This window comes from Acinonyx jubatus, chromosome B1 (genome assembly GCF_027475565.1).
Source record: "Acinonyx jubatus isolate Ajub_Pintada_27869175 chromosome B1, VMU_Ajub_asm_v1.0, whole genome shotgun sequence".
In the NCBI taxonomy this organism is placed as follows: Eukaryota; Metazoa; Chordata; class Mammalia; order Carnivora; family Felidae; genus Acinonyx; species Acinonyx jubatus.
In genome coordinates this window covers 170,719,328-170,742,496 of record NC_069382.1, presented here as the reverse complement: position 1 = coordinate 170,742,496, position 23,169 = coordinate 170,719,328, and the positions used below count along the sequence as shown (strand labels likewise).

The 23,169-nt window shown below is 45.8% G+C and overlaps 2 protein-coding genes across 4 annotated transcripts in view; both read left to right on the top strand.

Moving 5' to 3' along the window:
• The window catches only part of NWD2 (NACHT and WD repeat domain containing 2), a 179,423-nt gene extending 175,394 nt beyond the window's left edge, over window positions 1-4,029 (top strand). For both annotated transcript variants that reach the window (XM_015076960.3, XM_053217468.1), the window contains one exon: window positions 44-4,029. In XM_015076960.3, coding sequence (XP_014932446.3) covers window positions 44-3,976 — 3,933 coding nt within the window. In that variant the 3' untranslated portion in view covers window positions 3,977-4,029. The remainder of the gene's footprint in view (window positions 1-43) is intronic.
• Window positions 4,030-11,054: 7,025 nt separating this feature from the next.
• The window catches only part of CB1H4orf19 (chromosome B1 C4orf19 homolog), an 85,647-nt gene continuing 73,532 nt past the window's right edge, over window positions 11,055-23,169 (top strand). For both annotated transcript variants that reach the window (XM_027053677.2, XM_027053569.2), the window contains exon 1: window positions 11,055-11,125. The gene's annotated coding sequence lies outside the window, so the exon portion shown is untranslated. The remainder of the gene's footprint in view (window positions 11,126-23,169) is intronic.

Below are 23,169 nucleotides of genomic sequence, written 5' to 3'. Positions count from 1 at the left end.
GTGAATATATATTACCATTCTAAACACTACCTTTACGTTTTAGGCTTATGGCTGGCTACATGAAGACACAGGACCAGAATCTGACCCAGTAGTCGTCGTGAGATTTCTAGGAACCACAGACATGAGTACTGACCTTAAGACTCTCCTTCTAAGCGTTTGTGAACAATTGGCAGTTAACTACCGGTGTCTGGTTCAAAGCTATCCTAAGAAAATCCATGACCTTCGTGACTTATTTATAAACCTTTTGAATGAGTCTTCATTGCAGAGACCTCTAGTAATAATATTCGATGCCCTAGAGCAGCTCTCAGAGGGTGATGAGGCCAGGAAGCTTTGGTGGCTCCCAGCTCACCTTCCCCGCTTTGTTCGAATAGTCCTGTCCACACTGCCCAATAGACATGGAATCTTACAGAAACTGAGGTGCCTTATCCATGAAGAAGCCAACTACATCGAGCTAATTCCCCGGGACAGGAAGATGTGCAGCCAGGTCCTCAAACACCAGCTGCTGCGGGTCAAAAGGAAGGTCACATCAGGCCAGCAGATTTATGTGAACAACGCATTCTCCAAGTGCACGCTGCCCATGTTTGTGAACCTGACCTTCAGGGAGGTGAGGCATTGGAGATCTCATAAAGACGTCGATGAATCCTCCCTCTGTGTCACCGTTCATGAAAGTATTGAGCAGCTATTCTGGTCCTTGGAAAAGAAGTGTGGTCAGAAACTGGTCTCTAGGGCTCTTGGTTACATCACCATGGCCAAAATGGGTTTGAGTGAAATGGAACTGGAGGATGTGTTGGCCCTAGACAACAGTGTCATGAATGAGCTCAATGAGAACGCTAGGCCCAGCAATCCCCTGAGAGTACCTTATCTGTACATCGCGAGGCTCAAGGAGGGTCTCAGCGGATACTTGATAGAAAGACACGTGAAGAACGTCACACTCCTGGTCTGGGCCAACAGACACCTGCAGCTCATAGCCCAGAAGTTGTATCTGCAGGAAGACAGTGACCTGCGTGAAATGCACACCATCCTGGCAGACTACTTCCTGGGAGTCTGGTCAGGGGGCAGGAGGAAAGTTTTCTGCCTCGAAGACCCCTACTTGAATGGCTGCCTTGACTTGGACAGCAGAAGCCTGCTGGAGGAAGAAAAGCACTTCATGGAACAGGCCTCCTTTGACAGACAGGCTCCAGACCAGCCCTGGGTTTTCCAGTGTAATCCCCTGGAGCCGGACATCTTTTTTGTCAATCATCGGAAAATGTCTGAGCTCTTGCACCACCTGACAAGGTGTGGAAAAACCGAAGACCTGCTTTACGGAATCATCATGAACTTCAGCTGGCTTTACACCATGATCAAAATTGGCCAGTTCGACAAAGTGCTTTCAGACATCGAGCTGGCTTACACCTACTCTCAAGAGAAGGAGCTGAAGTTCCTGGCGAGCACTCTCCGTGGCATCAAAAACAAGGTCACTGCATTTCCGGGCTCCCTTTCAGCAGAGCTTCAGCAAAGACTGCTGCCTGTCGTGAGTTCCCTGCCCAAACTTAGACACCTCCTTTTAGAATGTGACAAAGACGGGCCCAAATATTGCTCCATTGTGCCGTTACATTCATCCATGGACGTGACATATAGCCCGGAGCGTCTTCCTTTGTCATCTAGTCACCTGCATGTCACCGAGATTCTGCCCACCTGTAACCCGAGTACTGTCCTTGCAGCTTTAGAAAATGGTTCCATCAGCACGTGGGATGTGGAAACTCGTCAGCTGCTCAGGCAAATCACCACAGCCCAGTCTGTCATCCTGGGCATGAAACTCACCAGTGACGAGAAGTATCTTGTGGTGGCTACGACAAATAACACCTTGTTGGTTTATGACAATGTGAATTCTTGTCTTCTGTCTGAAGTGGAAATCAAAGGGACCAAGCACGGAAGCGGCTCCACCTACATCAATGGATTTACCCTGTCGGTCAACCACGCCCTTGCGTGGCTTGAAGCCAGCAAAGATGTCACTGTCATCGATCTGCTCTACGGATGGCCCCTTTATCAGTTCCACTGCTGGTACGAAGTGACCTGTGTCCAGTGCTCTCTGGATGGCATGTATGCTTTCTGTGGACAGTACCTGAACACCACTACCATATTTCATTTAGGGAGTGGAGAAAAGTTATGTACAGTGACATCTGAATTTTCGGGTGGGTTTGTGAAGTTTCTTCTTATCTTGGACACGGCTCAAGAAATGGTAATGGTAGATAGTGAGGGAAGCCTTTCTGTTTGGAATACTGAGGACATTTCCAGTCCCCAGCTGACTGACGACTTTGACTGCAGAAGAGAAGACAGCGAGGTGGTCAGCATAGAACTTTCAGAGGACCAAAACGCAATTCTGATCTGTAAAGCCCTCAGCATCGAGCTCTTAGATACTGGCATGTGGAAGGTGGCTGAAAAGTTCAGAGCTAAGCACAATGAACGCTTTATATCTGCTGTGCTGTCCAAGAATGGAGACTGCATCATCGCGACCATGGAAAATACCTCAGCTGTGTTTTTTTGGAGGCGGGACACGGGACAATGTATGGCAAGCTTACAGGAAATCTCAGGGACCATCGTCAAGTTGGTGAAATCTAGTCACCACAACATGCTGCTATCTTTATCAACCAGTGGTGTTCTTTCCATCTGGGATATAGATATAATCACGGCTATGTCCAACATAGATAAGACTGGGAAGCCCATCCAAAGCCTGGTGTTACCTGCTAGAGGGGAAATCATTTATTCCCTCGATGGCTCTGATTGTGTCCATAAGTGGAATTTCAGCAGTGGGTTCCTTGAAGCAGTGTTTAAGCATGAAGGAATAGTCGAACACTGCGTGTTGACATCCTCTGGAGATGTAATGGTGACCTCAGATGATAAAAGCAGCCAGTATGTCTGGCACACCAGCAGTGGCGAAAACCTCTTCCGAATTAACGGGCAGAGAATATCTCAGCTGCTAATTACACACAATGACCAGTTTGTGGTCTCTCTGTGTGAGGAAAATGCCTCCAGGGTTTGGAGACTGGCCACAGGCCACAGGGTCTGCAACATTTTGACCACTTTGCAGAATGCCTTTATCACCTCAGCGAATACCTTCGTGGTGGGAATGACCAAAAGCAAAGTGCTGGCGGTCAGTCTCTGGACCGGAAGCATCACCAAGAAATTTTGTTGTGAAGACGGCACGACCATTGTAAGTTTTAAATTGATCCCTGACTGTCCTGACATCATTGTGTTTATCACATCGGCCGAGACCGTGAATATCTGGAGTCTGACCGATGAGGTGATCTGTCGCCGTGTGCAGCTTCCCAACAACTTCTTGAAAAATCTGGAGGATTTCGAAATTTCTCCCAACGGAAAGCTAGGCATTATATCCAGGGGAGACGACAATATCAACGTACTGGATTTACACAGCGGTAAGTTACGGGTGGTTCACGCCTCTGGGGTCATCTGGCGGCAAAGGCTGTCCCGAGATGGTCGCTACCTGGTATACATTTGTTTCCGAAACGGGGAGGAAGAGGACGAGAACGGCGTGATATCCAGTTTGATTGTAATGAGGCTGGCTGACGGCAAAATTATCGGTGCTTGTTCCCTTTACAAAACACCAACTTTTCTCGCCCTCTCACAGAGGCACCTGAACATCATAGTGGGTTTTGATGATGGCAGTATAGGGATATACACAGTGGTCGACCGTGTGGATGCTGCACTGAAAATCAAGATCGCCACGTCAAATAGCAGGCAGATTTTCAACAACGCGACACAGGCCTCCCGGCCGAAGTGTAGCAGTTACTGTTTCAAAGTGTCTGTGGATTGCTTATGGAGAGAGTCTACTGAGGTCTTTGCCAGAGACAGTCCCATCACGGTGAGCGACTCCACTGAGCCCAATGAGGCGACACCCTCCAAGAAACACAATCCCTGCTGTGACCGCGGGTGCTCCGCCCTGGAATCCAGGGGCCACAGCTATGCCCCCGACAACTGACACAGCGCTTTTCCTGCTCAGCAGACATAAACGATACACATACAAAAGGGGGGGGGGAAGTATCTTCTGTATCCCAAATGATAAACTACTCATTTCTTGAAAGACAGGACAGATACTGAAGTGCTGGTGTTGACGTGCTTGACAAAGGCACAGAAATGTGGAACTGGTTTGGAATGTGCTCTTCTTTTTTGGGGGGGGGGGGTGTCAAAATTAATCCGGGAATGAAGTCTTGACCGAGAATGTCTCAAAATGGTGTTTAATCGGCTACATCAACTGAAAGTCAGGGGAATATTTTTTAAATCAGCTGTGTGGGAAGCAGCCGCAGAACCCACACCACGGGTTCAGATGACAGAGGCTAGAACTATAAACAGACTGCTCAGACTGGGGTTAGTTCTACAGAAATCGTTGGGAGCTGTGAACGTCAATGATTGTGTGGCCGTAAGTAAACAGAGCCTTAATCTCTCCTTACATTTTACCAGCCTGACAACTGTGTAAACCCAGTCTGCGGATGGGAGGTCAGAGGTGCAAAATAACGTAACAAAAACGCCCCCAGTGTACTCCCAGTGTCCCAAGGGAAAGGCCGTGAAACGTGGGGGCCACAAATTGTACTGAGCACGAGCACTAAGTTAACCACTATCCTAGGGCTACCCAACACGCAGAGTCGGTCTTCGTTAAGACACAGCTGGGACAGTTGCACGCAAGGGCTTCCCTGTCACGGAACATAACGATTTTTAAACGACTTCCTGGGCTGCAAGAGAACACATTGAATAAGGACGTGCCATCTTCTCGTGTCTTTTTGGAATGCCTATTTGTGCCAGATGTAAAGAGGAATTACAGAGAGGGCATCACAGATTGGGTCAAGACATCTGTTCATTTCTATCCTTGTACTAACACAAGCCTGTGCTGCTCGGTTAGTCCTATGGAAGCATACACTAGTTCCTAAATCCCTGCAGTAAATCCTACCAGAAAGAAAGCTTTCTCGACACGCCGTCTTATGAAACACTGATGACATTTGCCTTATTCTTACTCCTCCTCTTTCCTGTGTAAAACGCAGATAGATGACCAAATACTCGGGGACAACTGAATATGCCTGTCTTTGTGCTAAAATATTCCATAAATCTTAAGGGTGTCCAAAAGTTCCTGATTGTCCCTGTTTGTAATCACTTTCTTACTTCCCCACACTCTTATGTATGCTTCTCCCTCTGTCAGCCTTTTTCTGCTCAAGGGCTCTTTGGGGCTCTTTTATAATCGCACCCATTCAAAGCAGAAGCTGTGAAATGGTATCAAATACTTTTTAAACACGACTTCACTTATTTAAAAGAAAATAATCACGTCTCCAAAGAGGGAAAGTGATTTTCTTCCTTCCATATCCTCCACGTGGCATGTCCTCGGACGACTGTGCGAAGGGTGTCTGTCAGTAGTGGGGGTCTGGTTTGGCTCGTAAGTGACAGCAGTGACGCGTGTCAGCAGGATAATGGCCAAGGAAACGATGCGCTGTCAGCCCAGCTCTACCAGGAACTCGCCGAGTATGCCTAGACAGATCTTTAGCCTCTCTGCTATACTGTTTTTGTAAACGGCAAAACAAAGGTAGTGATAGCTTCTGCTCTAGTCGTTATATAAGGAATGGTGAGGACCAGTGTGAGAAAAAAAGGTAGGGATGTCTTGACTTTTGGCTAGTGGGAGAAGCAGTGATCTAATCCACAGGGAATCCAAGCTCATTGCATTTCACTTTGGAAAGCAGTTTGACACATAAGCATACAGAGATGGGATTCAGATATAAACACCCTACTCCGTGGTGAAAGACTTTTTTTCAGTATATTCCTCCCGGTCTAGCTAGCAGCCAGAAAGGGGGTAGCCCAGAGAAGGCCCAGTCCACGTAGAAATCACCTGAAGTTGATTATATGAGTCAATTGCCTTCTGAGGCAACACATTCCTATTCCTGTCATGATCAGTTGGACCGCCATGCCACACATTTCTAAGAATTAAATGCCTAGATGGATTAAATGTAGTGTGTGAATATTCTATGTAACAGCCAATAGAGTTTAACAAGTGACTTGAATGATTTTTCCTACCTTGTTTGCAATTGATAGCTCATATTGAATGTTTTTATGTAAACTTTGTATTGTTGGGAAGAATTACCCAATCAGAGATTTATATTTTCATAAATGTTACATTTAGTTAAATTTTATTACAGAGTTGTTACACTAGAAAATTACTGCGGTCTTCAAACAATGTACAGTCTTGTGTATGTATTGTTTGTATGAATAAAAAGAGAAACTACTTAGATTTGTGTGGAGTTTTTCTTTCCCAACTTTGGCAAGGGTAGAGACTGTCAATAATTTTTTTAAACTTTTTTTTATGTTTATTTATTTTTGAGAGTGAGAGAGCAAGAGAGAGAGTGCAGGTGGGGGGGGGGGCAGAGAGAGAGGGAGACACAGAATCTGAAGCAGGCTCCAGGCTCTAAGCTGTCAGCACAGACTTGGGGCTCGACTCTGAGCCCGACTTGGGGCTCGAACTCACGACCCGCGAGATCATGACCTGAGCCAAAGTCAGACGCTTAACCGACTGAGGCACCCAGGCGCCCCCAGTAGTAATTTTTCATGGTTACTGTATACCAGATGCTATTTTTGGAGCTCGGTATGTACTAAGCCATCTCCACAATGGTCTTATGATGTAGGTAGAGTTACTATTCTAAATTCACAGATGTAAAAACCTAGAAACAGAGATCCAGGGGGAATAGCTGAATAGGATGTCAATATAACATCAATGTTTACTTTTCCAAAGCACACAAAGTATAGCATTGAGTATCCAGTAGGCACTTACGGATTATGACCTATAACATATTTTCTGACCTGCAGATTAGAGACCAGGCTAGGCTCTGAAGGTCACTGGAAGTTTCTGAAAACTCCCAGGACTTTCAGGTATACCACAATTGTTGATGTACTCATTCAGCAAATAGTTATTTGGTCATGGCATTTTGCAAAGGTTAGTAAAGTAGCCTGTGCCTTCTAAGATTTCACAGTCTTAACAGAAAAACAAAAAGATTCTATGCGCAAGTGCAAGGACAGTGTGCTTCCTCCTGGGGCCTGGGGCAGAGGTGGGAAGAAGGATAACTAAGGAGTTGTCCCACTCATAAACTGCCTCCAGGTGAGAGGGCGGGACCAAGGGGGAGCCTTCCCAAATGCACCTTTTTCCGTTTCTTGCCTCTTGGAACTGAGAATCCCCTCTCGCACACACACAGACATACACAAAAATTTTTCAAACCAGTTAGCAATGATGAGCTTAAGTGGTGATAAGTAGGGAATAATCAGATGAAACTCTGTGTCTAGTTTCATGAAACAATCATTCTTAGAGAAACTTAAAATCAAGGCATTAGGGAAAAAACTGAAGAAATTACCTATTGGGTTTCATCTTCATGTAGCTTAGACATTTCTGTTTAGATTTTAGCCGCCTCGAGGGGCACCTGGGTGGCTCAGTCAGTTAAGCATCCCACTCTTGATTTCTGCTCAGGTGGTGGTCTTGTGGTTTGTGAGATCGAGCCCCACGTCAGGCTCCGTGCGGAGCATGGAGCCCACTTGGGATTCTCTCTCTCACTCTCTCTCTCTGCCTCTCCCCTGCTTGTGGTCTCTCTCTCTCAAAATAAATAAGTAAACATTAAAAAAAATTGCCCCCTTCAAAAACTCTCCCTAATTCCACTACCCATGGTGGGAATTCCTTCTTGGATTCTGATCTAAATCCTTTAGGTTGAAGATTACACCTGTTCTTTCAGTTTTGAGAAAATGTACAGGAGTTGGCTATCGTTTTCATAAAAGCATTTCATGCAGTTTGCTGTTCAACAAACTTAAGCGTCTTCTTTCCCAGGGTCAAGGACACAACAAATATTGTGTGTTTGCTTTGTCCAAGACATTATGCTTATGCCCCAGGATGATTTGAAAATGAGTCCTGCACAACCCCTGCCCTCCAGAATCCTACAATCTAAAGGAGACACAACTAAATTAGATGTAAGACAGACTGTGATAAAGTGAATGGCAGGTGTTGAGAACACACTGCAGAGGAGCAAGGAACTTGAACTGGGATTCAAAAAGGATGGCTGAAAGGAGGTGACAGCGGAGGCTTGAAGGATAAACAGGACTTAGCTGTCAGAATGTTGAAAAGACATTTCAGGGGAGGGAATCTGTGTGAGCCAAAAAAGGAAGACAGGAAGAGTCAACATATACTGTGGGTGACTTCAGATGCTACGTTGGCTTTTTAAACTTCACTCTGGAGGTGCCTGGCTGGCTCATTGGGTAGGGCATGCAACGTTTAATCTTGGGGTTGGGAGTTCAAGCCCCATGTTGGGCACAGAGCTTATTTAAATAAAAACATACATCCACGAAATTGAACTTTATTCTGTAGCTCATAGGGAATTGTGGAAAAGGTTCTGAGACAGGGATAGGCCTGGATGAAATGGTATTTTAGAATGACTCAGGCAGTACGATGTCAGGTGTATCAGAGATGGAAGAGACCAGAAACTGGGGACCAGTAAAGAAACTACTGCAATAATCTGGCAGAAAGTAGAAGATCTCGATCTTAGGACAGCAGCAGTGAGGACGCTAAGAGGAGGCATGATTTCAGGGCTTAACTGACAGAGCTATGTGACAGACAACGGAGAACACACATAATTCCAGCTCCAACTGAAACTGGGTGGACAGTAGAATTACAGATGTAAAATGAATAGGTTAGGAGATGAAAATGAAGGAAATACTAAAATAAAGGTGGACCTAGAGAGTTCAAAAGTAAGGACATCCATGCAGGCAACTGGAAAAGTGCTCTCCACCCAGTGGAGACACCAGAGCTAAAGGGAAAGAATCCAACCGTGACCTCTTTCCCAAAAGTCTAAAATGCATAATATGGTGCTGTTCTGGGTTATAATGTAAGCCAATACCATAAACTTTTTTAAATTCTGGCTTTTTTTTAGAACAATGCTGACAAATTTAGAACTGTATTGACAAATCCACTCAAATCAGTTTTTCCTTCTTTTTCTTTAAAATTTTTTTTTCCAACTCTTTAAAATTTTTTGAATGTTTTTTATTTTTGAGAGAGAGAGGGAGAGAGACAGAGCGTGAACTGGGGGAGGGGCAGAGAGAGACAGAGACAGAATCCGAAGCAGGCTCCAGGCTCTGTGCTGAGCTCTGAGCTGTTAGTACAGAGCCTGACGCAGCCTATGAACCATGAGATCATGACCGATCCACAGTCGGACACTTAGCCGACCGAGCCAGCCAGGCACCCCTGGTTTTTCTATTTTTCGCGACTCATTGGTTGGGAAGGATTTTTATGCCAGTGGAAACATGAACACACCTAAAATACTAACTGAATCATGGTATTCCACTTCCACAGACACCAAGAAACCAGAGGTTTTTTGCCTGTGTTTTTCACACGGATCCCCTCAGGCCTCGTCCACGAGGCATTCTACATGATCTGCATGGAGTACAGACGACTCGTGTATAGACACATGGGAGGGCTTTGTCTCAGTGTACCAATAGGACAAATTATGTAACACTGAATTAAGACAACCAATAACACCACCACTTCTGACTGTATAGAATCCCAGCCTGATAGATGAAGGTACCTGAGTCCCTTGCTTGACCACACTCAGTGCAGTGGTTCTCAAACTAGAACGTCCATCATTTGTTCAAAGAAGATTTGTTTAAAAAAAAAAAAAGTTCCTTCTTCACCCTCCCTATCCCCACCTATTTCAGAATCAGTATGTCTGGGGTGGAGCCCCAAAATTTGCATTCTTACTAGATTCCTCCAGATGAAGCTGATTCTGCTAGTCTGGGAGCCAATCACATTCTAAAACCGAAGATACATACCAATGGCTTTTTGGTCAGAACAAATTAACTGAGAAATGTACTAATATTCTGTGGACAGTAAAGCGTCCACTAGACGTTGGGCATGAGGGGCCTCTATTATGACAACGCGTTTTATCAGAAAATAATGCAAAAGCGCATAGAACTTCTCCCTACATCTATCATTTTAAAGCATATAGGTACTAGACCACTGGCAAGATTTTTAAAAATGAGCTTTCTCCCACAAATCCTGACATACGTGTAAATGGGGCAGGAATCACTGCAGTGGACACATTAACAACTAAGGACAGCATGTCCATCTTTAAATAGTATTCCGTCCCGCTGTTTCTCCAGCATCCTATTGTATCCTGGCTCTCCCTGGACGGTTGGAAGAGGAGACAAGAGGGTGAGCTAGGTGGCGCAGTTGCTTAACGCATTTTCCTGTCAAACCCAACTCCACTTGGGAGCACACGTGAAAAGAATCTCCAAAACCTAAGTAGTTAGTATTTTAAGGAAGAGCCCCCAGCTCTCCACCCACCTTAGGTGCACGCACTGCAACAAAGTACCGCGTGGAGCTCAGCAGGTGTGCACGCAGGGCTGCAGCCGCGGTGCCAAGAGCCCAGGAAAAGAGAGGGAAGGGGGAAAGCGTGGCCTCGCCGAACTCCCACTTTGGTGTCCAGGGTGCAGGCGAGTGTGTGCAGCTTCCCTGGGAGTTACGTCGTGGCAGCGTCCGCGCTGTGTGTCAGCCCATCATCTCTGATGGTGCAGGCAGGCGATAGTGCACACAGCGGGTCTCAGCGGATGAACCAGAACTGAGAAGGAAACAAACACACAAAAACACGGGGGTGAGGGGTACAGATCTGTTTGCCAGGGGGTGCGCTTACGTGCACGTACGGATTCACAGGGGGCTCCCTTCTCTGTCCAGCGCGACAGAAAAGTAGGCACCGAGACGTTTCCCGGCACCGGCAGGCGGTAGACACGCGCCCGGGTCGTCGCGAGCGCCCGGGTTTGCTGCTTCCGCGCGCGCGGAGGGAGGGCCAGCCCGGCTCCGGGGGTCGGGGGGTCGAGCCGCCGGGGCCCCGCGCGGTCCGGGGCGCGCAGGTAAAGGGTTACGCGTGCCGGGGAGGCTCGCCCGCCGGCCGCGCCACGTGACGCGCCGGCCCAATGACGGCGCCGGGGCGGCCGCTGCGAGCGCGGCGGGCTCCGGGCGGCGCTGAGCCGCTGGCGTTTCCCGGCGCCGCCGCCCGAGGCCGGCAAAGCCGCCCGAGGCCGGCGAAGCCATGGGCGCCCCGACCCCGACCCCGCCGCCGCCCGGCCCCAGGTAGGGACGGTCTCCCGCCCCGCGTGTTGGGCCCCGCCGCGGGCTTGCCTCCTGCCGACCTCGGCTTGGGGGCATTATTTCCCCGACTTCTCTCGCAGGTCGTTTTTATTTCTTTACTTCCTTCTGCCAGGGTGGGAAAAAAAAAATGGGGTGAGGCAATGCTCAGTTCGATTACTTCGGAAAAGTCACGGAATTCAACAAAGGCACGGGGAGGGAGGCGAAATCCAGCCCCGGGGGTCGGGGAGGGGGAGGGCGAGGGGGAGGGGGCGGGAGCCGGCGGGACTTGAAAAAGTCCCCAAACTAAAGACCAGGACAGTTTGGAAAGCTTGGCATCTCGGCTTTTGTTTTTAAATCCCTAATTAATGAACTTTCTACGGCGCCTGAGAACTTGAGTTGGAAAAACTGCAAGCGATTTTCCCCTTATTTCTAAGTGTCCCCTTCCCCCATTTTTAAGCATCGGAGCGTTTTCGAATAAAACGGAAATGGAGTGTTGGCCGCCGCTGTTTCTTTGAAAAGTCCTTGGGTCCCAGGATTTGCTCTGGTTGGGGTGCCGGCGCCCTGGGCGGCGGTGAGAAGGGGTGGAGCAGGGAGGGTGCAGCTCTAGGAAGCCGCACGCTGTAAGAGCGTGCCAGGTGCAAACTGTTAAATGGTCACAAACTGTTTGCTGAATATTTAATAATTAGGCAGGCATCTCCCAGGGCGATGGCTTGGGTCTCACTTGACCTTGGCAGCCCTGATGAGGTGAGATTTTCACAAACCACCACTGAATAAGTTTTTTCAGTGATAGAAGACAAATTTCAAAATCAGTGGGACTTTATTTTTTACAGTCCCTCCAGGACTGTAATTAACCTTAAAAACAAAACAAAAACTCTCCTTAGTCCATTTTATTTTCTCCTCAGTAACTTAGTACATTTTATTTTCCACTGTGGTGTAGACTTCTGCCCAGTAGATTTGGAAGAAGTCAGTGTTCCATGAGGTGGTTCAGATCATTAAAGAAGGTGTTTTAATTATCTGCCTGTCACTGTGAGAGAATTATGTCGCTTCTCACCCTGGCTTAGGAAAGTCCTGAGTGGTTGTACCCAAGCTGTTATGGTAATTGCTGTAGAAAAGATGAGAAACCTTTGAGAGTTGAACTAGAAAGAAATGGAAAGTGATCGCTGCTTTTAAACACAATAAATTCTATTTATTCTCTCTCTCTCTCTCTCTCTCTCTCACACACACACACACACACACACACACACACAAAATTCCACTTATTCCCACATCTAATCCTCCAGTTAATACTATTTTTAGGAGACATGTTAAAGGTTCTGAGGCTAAACAGCAGTGTCTCTAGAATACCCCAGCATTCGTAAGGCAGGTCATTGAAACAGTGTTTTTGAAGCTCTAAAGGGTCAGTATAATTCTGGGGTTATTTGTATTTTCCTAACGTGTAAGGAATCAGTTACAAGAAGCTGCCTTGATCACAGAACAGGAATGGAGCAGACATGAATACGGGAAGGCGGGGTTGGGTTTATGTCTCTTCTCTGCTCACTCTGTCCATCCTGGTACTGTTCTTTCTGTTCAGCAAGTATGTGATGAGTGCATGTCTCGTGGCATCTGGCCCCACGGCTGGTCCTTAATGGTTCTGAAGATTTCGATATCCAATAACATCTAAAGATAAATATGACCAATCTTAGCTGTGTTCTAAGAGCTTTTGCATATCTGGATTTAGAACAGGGGCTCCTGGGTGGCTCAGTGGGTTAAGCGTCTGATTCTTGATTTCAGCTTAGGTCATGCTCTCACAGTTGTGAGATTGAGCTCTGCATCCAGCTCTGTGCTGAGTGTGGAGCCTGCTTGGGATTCTCTCTCTCTCCCTCTCGCTCTCCTCCCCCGTCCTTTCAAAATAAATAAACATTTAAAAATAACAAAAACAAAAACTTGCATGTCAACTAAATATGTTCCATAGCCTGAAGCTGGAATGATCCCCCTGACTTCCCACCTACCATCTCTCTAAGCCTGGAAACACAACCTAGCTGAGTTCTGGCCAGAATTGAGTCCGGCCCAAGGGCGGAGCAGGTACTGCTGTCCGTGCTCCTGGAACTGCCCTGCCTTTGGTGCAAAAGCCCACTCGCTGTGCTTCTTGGAACGGACTCCCGTTTCCAAAGACAGTAATTGAATACCAACCTCCCAGTACCTGGGTTTCTTCACCAGGACTTGCAAATTCCCCTAGTTTAACAATGTTTCCAAAAATCCTGAATCTTGGGCTCTTTTGGGATCTTCGTTAAATGTACCTAGCTGCTGCCTGCCCCGCCCCCCTTTTTTGTCATTATCTGGTTTGCAGGTAGACTTTCTATCTAGACAAGTCAGAAAACGCGGTAGCCTCTGCTAGGGGAGGGTAGATCTCAGTCTTCACCTGTCTGCGGGTGAGATGGGTCACCGAGGTGTAGCCTTTCTTAGTGTGTTTACCACCTGAGTGGTGTTTTAAGAGAATAACGTGACAGTGAAATCTGTTATCTGCTCACCTTTTTCACCTGAGAATATTCTGATCCCACAGAAATTGGAATCTTCAGAAGGACTATATATCATCAAAATAACCCTATCCTCAAACACAACATAGCCATCAGATGAATGTGTGTCCTGAAGTAGATACTTAATAGAACTGAAGGGACACCTGGTGGCTTATTCAGTTGAGTGTCTGACTCTTGATTTGAGTTGCAGTCAGGTCATGATCCCAGAATCCTGGGATGTAGCCCCCCATTAGGCTCCCCACTAGGTGTGGAGCCAGCTTGGGGTTGGTTCCTTCTCTCTCTCTCTCTCTCTCTCTCCCCCTCCTTCCCCTTCCCAGGCTTGTACTCCCTCTTTCTCTCTCTCTCAAAAACAAAACAAAACAAAACAAAAAAACCTCAAAATACGGAATCAGTGTCATCAAGCATCTTAGAAAGGATGATCCTGAGCTACAGTGAATATTAAAAGACAAAAGGAAGGAGCACCTGGGCAGCTCAGTCAGTTGAGGGTCTAACTTCAGCTCAGGTCATGATCTTGCAGCTTGTGAGTTCAAGCCCCAAGTCAGTCTCTGTGCTGACAGCTCAGAGCCTAGAGCCTACTTTGGATTCTGTGTCTCCCTCACTCTTGGCCCCTCCCCCACTCGTGCTCTGTGTCTCTCTCTCTCTCTCTCTCAACAATAAACATTAAAACTTCTTAAATAAAAAAGAAGAGGGGTATGTCTCAAATTTTACCGTGAGCAGCAAATTCTGTTCTATTCTGTGTACAAGTGGCTCTCTAAAATTAAATGAAACCTTTCCTCGACCTTGGAGACAGCACGCTTGTAAACCTAGAGATATCAGGCACTACACTGAGCAAAGTGCCCGGGACACAGTCCTAGCCTTAGGGGATCTTACAGCCTTCAGAGAAGCCACTGAAGGATTTTAAGCAGATCTGTGTTTTAGAAAGTTCTCTCTGGCTATAAGAAGAAGAATGAAATGGGAAAGATACCAGCAAGGTAGCTGCTATAAAAATCCACACGAGAAGAGTGAGAGGTGAATTGATTCTAAAGATACGTAGCAGGACAAAGGTATTTAGGCTATTAAGTCAGAGAAAATACTGGATGACTCGTCTCTAAAGTTCATTTCCATGTCATTTCAAACTGCATTTGTTCCAGGCAGGTAGCTGTGAGCCGTGTTTCATTGCAGTGTTTTCCCTACTGACTACTGCTACTCTCCAGCTGCACATCATGTGTTTCCATCACGGAGAAAGGTTTTGATAAAGAATGAGCCAAATAGATTTCACACTTTCCACAACCCAGTGCTTCTTCGTGTACACTTGTATATGTAGATCTGAAGGCTAAGTTAGAATAGACTATTGCCCTTGTAGTGTATGCACTCTGATTTAGCTTAACTCCTTCTGGGAATAAAAATACCCTGACTTGAGAGGCAGCTGGGTTGGCTCAATGGGTTAAGTGTCTGACTTCTGTTCAGGTCATGATTTCACAGTTTGTGAGTTCGAGTCCCGGATCAGACCCTCGGTGCTCAGCACAAAGCCCACACACGATCACTCTCTCTCAAAAATAAGTAAACAAACAAACAAACACCCTAACTTGATCGCATGGCAGTTGTAGAAGTGGACAGTAGAACAGCCTTTTTTTGTTTTGTTTTGTTTTGTTTTGTTTTGTTTTAATTTGGCCGCTGTGTCTGCAGAGGAGGCTCTGTTGCATTTGCAGAAGTACGCGAGCAGTACACGGGTGGAGCCCCGTACTTGGGAGGAGGTCTCCTTGGCCTCTGCTACATGCATAGCTTTATCATACAACATGTATTTGGGTGCATTTATGATTCACGTGTTTCTTAGGCCCATAGTCGGCCTCTACACCCAAGAGTTTTGACATTTCTTCTGATTTGGGTGTTAAATCTTCCTTCCATTTGATAATTGAGTATATACCTTGGGTCATTTATGTGTGACGAAGATTGGATCTGTACTTCATGGCTTTGAAGCATTATCCCCCTTCTTCGGTGGTCAGATAGCCAACAGCATCAGTCCTCCAGACTAGTGCAACCGAGAAATGAATTAAAGAAGTCTTCCTGCACCCATGAAGAATTGTCAAGAGCCACATACTTAGATTGCCACCAGAACATACATGGCATTATTTCTCTTTAGACTCCTAACAAGCTTGGCCGTGTGGCCTCCTGGTCCACGGCAAGGAGGCCCACCTCACAGATTCAGCACAAGGCTATTACGATAAGTGTGAAATGTCACAACCAACTGCTGTAAACAGCAAAGCCGATACCATCAAGGTTGTCTGTGATTACATTCCGAGTCTACAAGACAAGAAAAATTGAGTTCAGAACTATCTCGTAGCAAGGAAATGAGTATGGCATTCTGGAAAAATGCACCCTCAGACCTTTTTAGAACCAGAAAAGAACCTTAAAAATTATTGGTTTTAAGTACCTTAATTTACAGTTGAGGAAACTGAGGCTTAAAGAGGTTAAATGATGTGCCTCAGGTCATATGGCTGTCCAGTGGAAAAGCTGCTGGGACTACAATCTGAGCATCCCAATTCCCAGCCTGGTCACCTTCCTACTACTACTATTGGCCAAAAAGTACAAATTTTGGTGCTATGGGAAATTCATCTTCTGTTAAGTACCTTCTTCCCCAACCATTACATATGGAGAAATTACTTCTGTAGACTATTAATTATCCATTGCTGCGTAACAAGCCACCCCAAAATGTAATGGCTTAAAATGACTACTGTTTAGTTTATGACTTTGTGGACCAGCAGTGTGGACCTGGTGAATCCACTGGTCTTGTCCAGGCTCCCTTATGGCTACTGTGTGGTCACCAAGGCAACCCTGCCCTTGAATATTGGCTGACCATTAGCTAAAGCAACTGGGGAGTAGCTGGGCTGCACAGCTCTAATGAGTCGTCGGGCTTGATCACATGTTGGCTCAGCATGATTGTAAGAGGAGGCCTAGTTACTTCTCCAGTCCCCTTTATTTTTTTTTAACTTTATTTATTTATTTTAAGAGACAGTCAGGGAGGGAGGGAGAGTCAGTGAGAGAGATTCCGGAGCAGGCTCTGCACATGTCAGCACAGAGCCTGACGTGGGACTTGAACCCCCAAACCGAACCCTGAGAATCTTGACCTGAGCCAAAGTCAGAAGCTCCTGACTGAGCCACCCAGGCGCCGCCTCCTCCAGTCGCGGTTAAAAGCCAGTGAAGAGGCCAGCCCAGATTCAAAGGGTGGAGAAGTAAACTCTGCCTTTCAATGGGAGGAGCTTCAGGGTCGCCTTAGAAAACGGGAAGGATTCTGGGAGGCGTGGGGAAATGGGGTCATTTTTGTAATCAGTCACATTAGCTAAGCATTTTGCATAACTTAACCAAGTTAATTCTCCCAACAACATTTGAGTTTAAGGCAGAAATCTATTTTACAGGTGAAGACACGGGACCCCAGGCATGTCAGTCTGAGTTAGGCAGGAAATGCAGCTGGCACTCAGATCTGACCCAAAGCACATTTTTGTAACCACAAAAAAAATACAGCTTTGCCTCCCTGCCCCTACATGATGCAGCAGGAAACAATAGTATTACTGTACAACTCGGAATTTTGTATGAACAAAATTTAACTTTAAGAATGCTTTTTCTTGATTTCTGTACTAAAAGAAATAAAATCAGATATGATCATGCCCTCAAAGAATGTATGGTGTGTGTGCATGTGCACACAAGCTACTTAAACAATAAGATTCAGAGTAAAGAGAAATAAGCCAACTGGTTCATCAGAGAAGAGTGATGGGGGACAAGATAATGAGCTTAGGAGAGCCAAGGGAAAGACTAATTTGAAAAGAACTGTGTCTGTTTATTAATATCTCAAAGGATCCTCCAATCACTTATAGAATAGATACTAATCCCACTATACAGATAAAGTTATTCACCCAAGATCACACAGCTAAGACCTGATAAAGATGACATTCGAACCCGTGTCTTCATGTCTCCAAAATCAACCATCCACCATTTTTTTTCCCACTAAGCCAATAGCTTTGCTACTCAAGGTGGTGTCCATGGACCAGCAGCATAGCGGTCACCTGGGAGATGGTTAGAAATGCAGGCTAGATTCTACTTAAAGATCTGTTGAATCAGAATCTGCATTTTAACAAGATCCCCAGATGATTCGTAAGTACAGTAGTCTGAGAAGCAAAGCACATCCCTCAAGACTTGATGCCAACCTGCTGCTGGATTCTGAGGAAAGAAAAAAAAAGGAAGTGAAGATGGTTCTGGACGGCCAAGTTCTGAACTGTTTCCCAACCTTTAGGCTGGGATGTTCCCTTTGCATTCTTTACTGCTGAAAAAGAATATACTTTTTGGCGGTAATGAATGATAGTTTGGATTTTCTGTTTGCTTGCTTTCAGGCTGCGTCTACCATTCCTTAGAGAATTTTATTGTGTTTTTAATTTTCTTTTTCTTTTAGAGCGAGAGCAGAGGCAGAGGGCAGAGGGAGAGAGCAAGCGAATCTTAAGCAGACTCCAGGCTCAATCCCACGACCCTGGGATCATGACCGTAGCCGAAATCAAGAGTCAGACGCTCAATGGACTGAGCTACTGAGGCGCCCCTCCCATTCCTTTGAATTGTAGCAGTGTTTCAACTTTTGCTAAGAAGCAGTTCAAACAGAGTTCCAAATCTGAATGCCCTTGTCAATTTCCTGTATCTCGTGAAAGAATTTTTTTGAAAGGGAGTTAGTTCTAATGAAACAGTTCTTCATATAAAGTAGTTCTTCAGTTTATTAGATCTTCCCTGGGACATCTGTAGAGACAGGATTATTATGTCCCTTTCATAGTTCAGGACAGTGAGAGGTTGTAATGTCAGCCAAAACTTAAACTCAGGTCTCCTAACTCCAAACTCAGTCTTCTGACCTACCAGTGAAGCACTCTGCAGGTTTTGTAATTAATTAGGCTTTGAAGGAAATTATTAATCAATAGATTTTTGCTTGGGGTTTTTTGATGGGCTTTTTTTTTTTTCATATACACCGTGCCACACTCAGAAAGATGCTTGAAAGTTTAAATTGGTGATTTTGAAGTAATTATTTCATGGAAACTTAAAAATGCCTCATAAAAATATTCCCTCCCTTACCTGGTTTTCTTATCGCATTGAACCCCTATGTTGGTTCCAGTGGCAACAAACCACACTTTATACTTCAAATTATGTAATTTTACAACCTTTTCCTTGGGATTCTTTGAATGATAAAAGATTTTTATTTTTTCCAAATAAATTTTTAAGCCCATTTCTTAAGCAACTAAACTAAGGCTCTGAAAATACCTGTAGTTTACAGAATCATGACCTGGAAAGGGGCCTCACTGATCCACACACCTGGCTTTATGGATAAGAAAACCGAGGCTGGGGAGAGAAAGCAACTTGTTCAAAAATACTCGGCAAGTCCCAGGCAAAATGAGGGTGGGAACCCTTGTCTCCACCCCCAAGCCCTGTACTCTTTGACTAAAAGACTTCAAAGCAATTCCTTTGCCTGTTGTGTTTCCCAGCCTCTGCTAGGCATTGTGGGGAAATTGAGAGAGCTCCCGTTTTAAAGTCAAGTTGACTTGGGTTTGAATTGTGGTTTGCTGTCCATCTACCATGTGACAAGATGCATTTACTGCTGCAGTCGTTTCTAAAAAGAATCATAAAACAGAGTTTATTGGCTAGACAGTCAAGATTTAGTTTACAAAGTCCAATTTATCTGCATTCTCTTTTGAACTTGACAGGACAGGTTTTATATCCTCACTGGGACTTGGTTTTGGTGAAGGAAGCCAAATGTTCTAGAAGTGGACATAGTGAAAGCTTCAGTGACACACTGTAACCGAGGCAGAGGTCCAGCTTCAGACGATCACTGCCTGAGGCCTGATCCCTCCTGCCCTTCAGTTAGTTCAGTCTCCATTGACGCTTTCTCTTTTCAAAGCTAAGTGTTTCCTGGTGCTCTAGTACTGGGCTAAGCAGTGGTTCTGGGGAGGTGAGCCCGAAAACAAAGGCAGATGTAGAGAAGTCACAGCCCGCTGGTGTGGAGAAGCCTAAAGGGTTGTTTTTTTTAATACCCTGCCTAAATTCAGAGATTTAATGGAGCAAAAGGAGTGTGCCTTCTTTGTAATCAAAAAAAAAAAAAAAAAAAAAAGCTAAAGTATCTTTAGAGAAAGTCAAATTACTGAAATTGCACCCTTGACAGACAGTTGCCCTGTAAGAGTTAATTAGACGAACAGAAAGCAGAACAAGCAAACAAACAAAAACTCAGGAATTTGCCACCCTAGCACTTTGCAGGGCCCCTAATGGCAGGTGTGACCCATTTAGGCACACGTACACGCATGCCTGTAAGTCAGAAATCCTCAGAATCATCCTCTCAGACACAGATGACAGCATCATGTGCATGATTTGGTCCCATTAAACGTCTTTACTTCTGTTTACAAGTGCTTACCATCTACTTAGTGTATGCGAGCCCTTTAAGAAACTGGGAGCAGGGTTGTATTTTCTTCCATCACTGAGTCATTTGACCCACTCTCCCAGGAGAGACTAGAATGAGGGCTGGACTGTCATCAGCCTCAAATCCCCACTCGGCCATCTGATGTGGGACCTCAGGAATTTCACTTCATCTCCCTGGATTTCAGCTTCCTTCTCCGTAACACCGGGAAACTGAGCATTTCCCCCAGCGTGTGTTTGCACGTAGTGAGTGTTTGATAAATCTGAGTCTCAGCTTGTGGCCTTCAGTTTTCTCAAATGCAGAATGAGAAGTTTGGACCAGAGCAGCAGCAGCATGGGGTGTGGAATGGAAGGAAAGGATGGGGCTAGGGGCGGCGACCAGGCGACCCACTTCTCCCCAAAGCTCACTCCACCTTTACCTTCCATGAGAGCCACATGAAGTAACAGCAGGCATCAGACTTAAACACATGGCGTTTCCGCTGAATTTCTGACCAGATATATAATTTTCCTTATTATACAATCATCTACTAAAATGTCTGTCCAGGGTCTGTTTTAAATGCTCTCTGTACCTCAAGCATAGAAAGAACCTTGGGGGGCAGGGAATGTAGTTACAATCCCATATTTGTATTAGTGGGAAGTAGGGAGGATAACATGGACTTCATTTGAGGAGACAAAAGTGGAGTTCTTTAAGAAAGCAGAACTTAGTACACGGGGGAAAGGAAAGAAAAATAAGATAAAAATAGGGAGGCAAACCATAAGAGACTCTTAACTGTAGAGAACAAACTGAGGGTTGCTGTGGGGGGGATGGCAGGTTGGGGGGGGTTGGGCTGAATGGGTGATGGGTGTCAAGGAGCTCAGTTGTTGGGATGAGCCCTGGGTGTTGTATATAAGTGATGAATCACTAAATTCTCCTCCTGAAACCATCATTACACTATATGTTAACTAACTTGGATTAAAAAAAAAAAGTGGAGGGGCACCTGTGTGGCTCATTCAATTAAGCATCCGACTCTTGGTTTCAGCTCAGGTCAGGATCTCATGGTTTGTGAGTTCGAGGCCTATGTCGGGCTCTGCACTGACAGTGCAGACCCTGCTTGGGATTCTCTCTCTCTCCGTCTCTGCCCTTCCCCCGCTCGCATCCACTTCCTCCCTCTCTAAATAAACTTAAATTTTTTTTTAACTAAAAAAATTAGACTTCTTCGAGAAAGCAGAATTTAGTTACATGCTGAAATGATCATTCTGTAAGTGCTGAGACTAAAGAAATCTATAAAATAGGGAGAAATGAGACATGAAGAAGATGACTTTTTCACAGTCCTCATTTCCATGAAGGATTTTCATAATAACCAAGTTGGCATTTATATAAGTATTTAAAAGAGAAAGCCATTTTGCCTCACCATTGGTGTTTTATATATTCTTCATCCTTTACTTTGTGAGTTTGATCGGATTGTTTTAAGAACTTCATCGTCAGCTTTTTCACCGTGGAGGGCCCACTCTAGTTGGTAAACCTAATGGCATAAAAAGCTTCCCCGCCCCTCCCCCCCACCACTAATGCCGTGTGGACTAAAACCTAAGTGCCCTTCTGTTGAGCGATTGTCTGTGGAGGCCATGCCAGCCGGTGGGGATACAATGGTGAACAGAACAGACCTGGACACAGTCTCATAGGTGCCAGTGTGATAAGCATACAGACATATCAGTATACGTTCCTGTGTGGACTGCAGGGAGAAAGGTCCCCTGCACCACCGGGGGTGGCATGGGGGCTGTGACCTGGACTGAAAGGTAGAAAGGGCTTCCCTGAGGAAGGGATGTCCAGATGGGGCAGGAGGTGAGATTTCCGGAGGCACAGGAGCCGCAGGGATGGGAGAGGGAACAGCGTGGTCACACGTCCGGACGGAGCAGTGTTCCCAGAAATGGCCTGAGCCGGGGGAGTACCAGGAGAGGCAGGCAGGAGGTAGATTGTGCCTAGGCCACGTGCTATGCATAATCTGGCCTCCACCAACGTGATCCTTCCTGTTTATTTAGGGGTTTTTTTGGTGGATGTTGAAACCTCCAGTATCTAGAGTTGAGTGAGGGTAGAGGTCTTCTTCCTCACGGCCTCACACGTGGTCCCAAAGCAAATTTCAGGCTCAATTCAGCGCCACCTTCCAACACTGATCAGTGAGCAGGAATCAAGACAGTCATGCAGCCCGTGGTGCAGGCTTGGTGAAGTCTCTCCTTCCCTTCCTTTAGTTTCTCCAACTATCTCTCGTGGGGAGTTCAGTAGAAGCAAACGTGACACTCTTCTAGAGGCAGGGTTGAGCTAACCGAAGAGTTTAACTTTAGCAGCAAGCCTCCTTTGTGCTGGTCACTGGTCAGGCGTTTTTCAGAAACAAGTACTGGGATCCACTGGGAGGGTGCAGAGAACTCGATGGCTACCGTCTACCATGCTGGTGCGAGAGTGAATGGCTTTACGCTATTTCTAACTAGTCTGTACATCTCATATGAAAGTGATTCCCTAATGGGAAATAGCTTCCAACATCCATATGCTAATTAATAAAGTCCTTTCTGTTGACTGAAGATAAAGAATCGAACTTACCTGCAGGTACCACCTCTGGATTGCGGCCTTGCGCTAACATTCTTACTAAAGATCTCTGAGGTGCATATTCCTGACTGGGGCAGCTAATTTAGCATACATCCTAGAGTGCAGATTAAAAACATACTCCTGTATCCCAGAGCCTATGCCAATGTATCTTAAGGCAAATTATAGACCACACGAGCACCGCTAAGTCAGTGCCTTAAGAATCGTGAGAAGCTATTGGAGGTTTTGAACTTGGGAGGGGGGGTGGGGATGCCTGGGTGGCTCAGTCACTTAAGTGTCCAACATCAGCTCAGGTCATGATCTCACTGTTTGTGGGCTTGAGCCCTGCATCCAGCTCTGCATTGGCAGTGTGGAGTCTGCTTGGGATTCTCTCTGCCCCTTCCCCTCTCACTCTCACTCTCACTCTCTCTCTCTCTCTGTGTCTCTGTCTCTCAAAATAAATAAGTAAAAATTTTTTTTAAATAATAAAGATTTTGAACTTGGAAGTAATCAGATTTGCTTCCCTGGCTGCAGAGTTGGGGAGAGAGAAGACCAGTGAAGGAGCTATTGTCGCA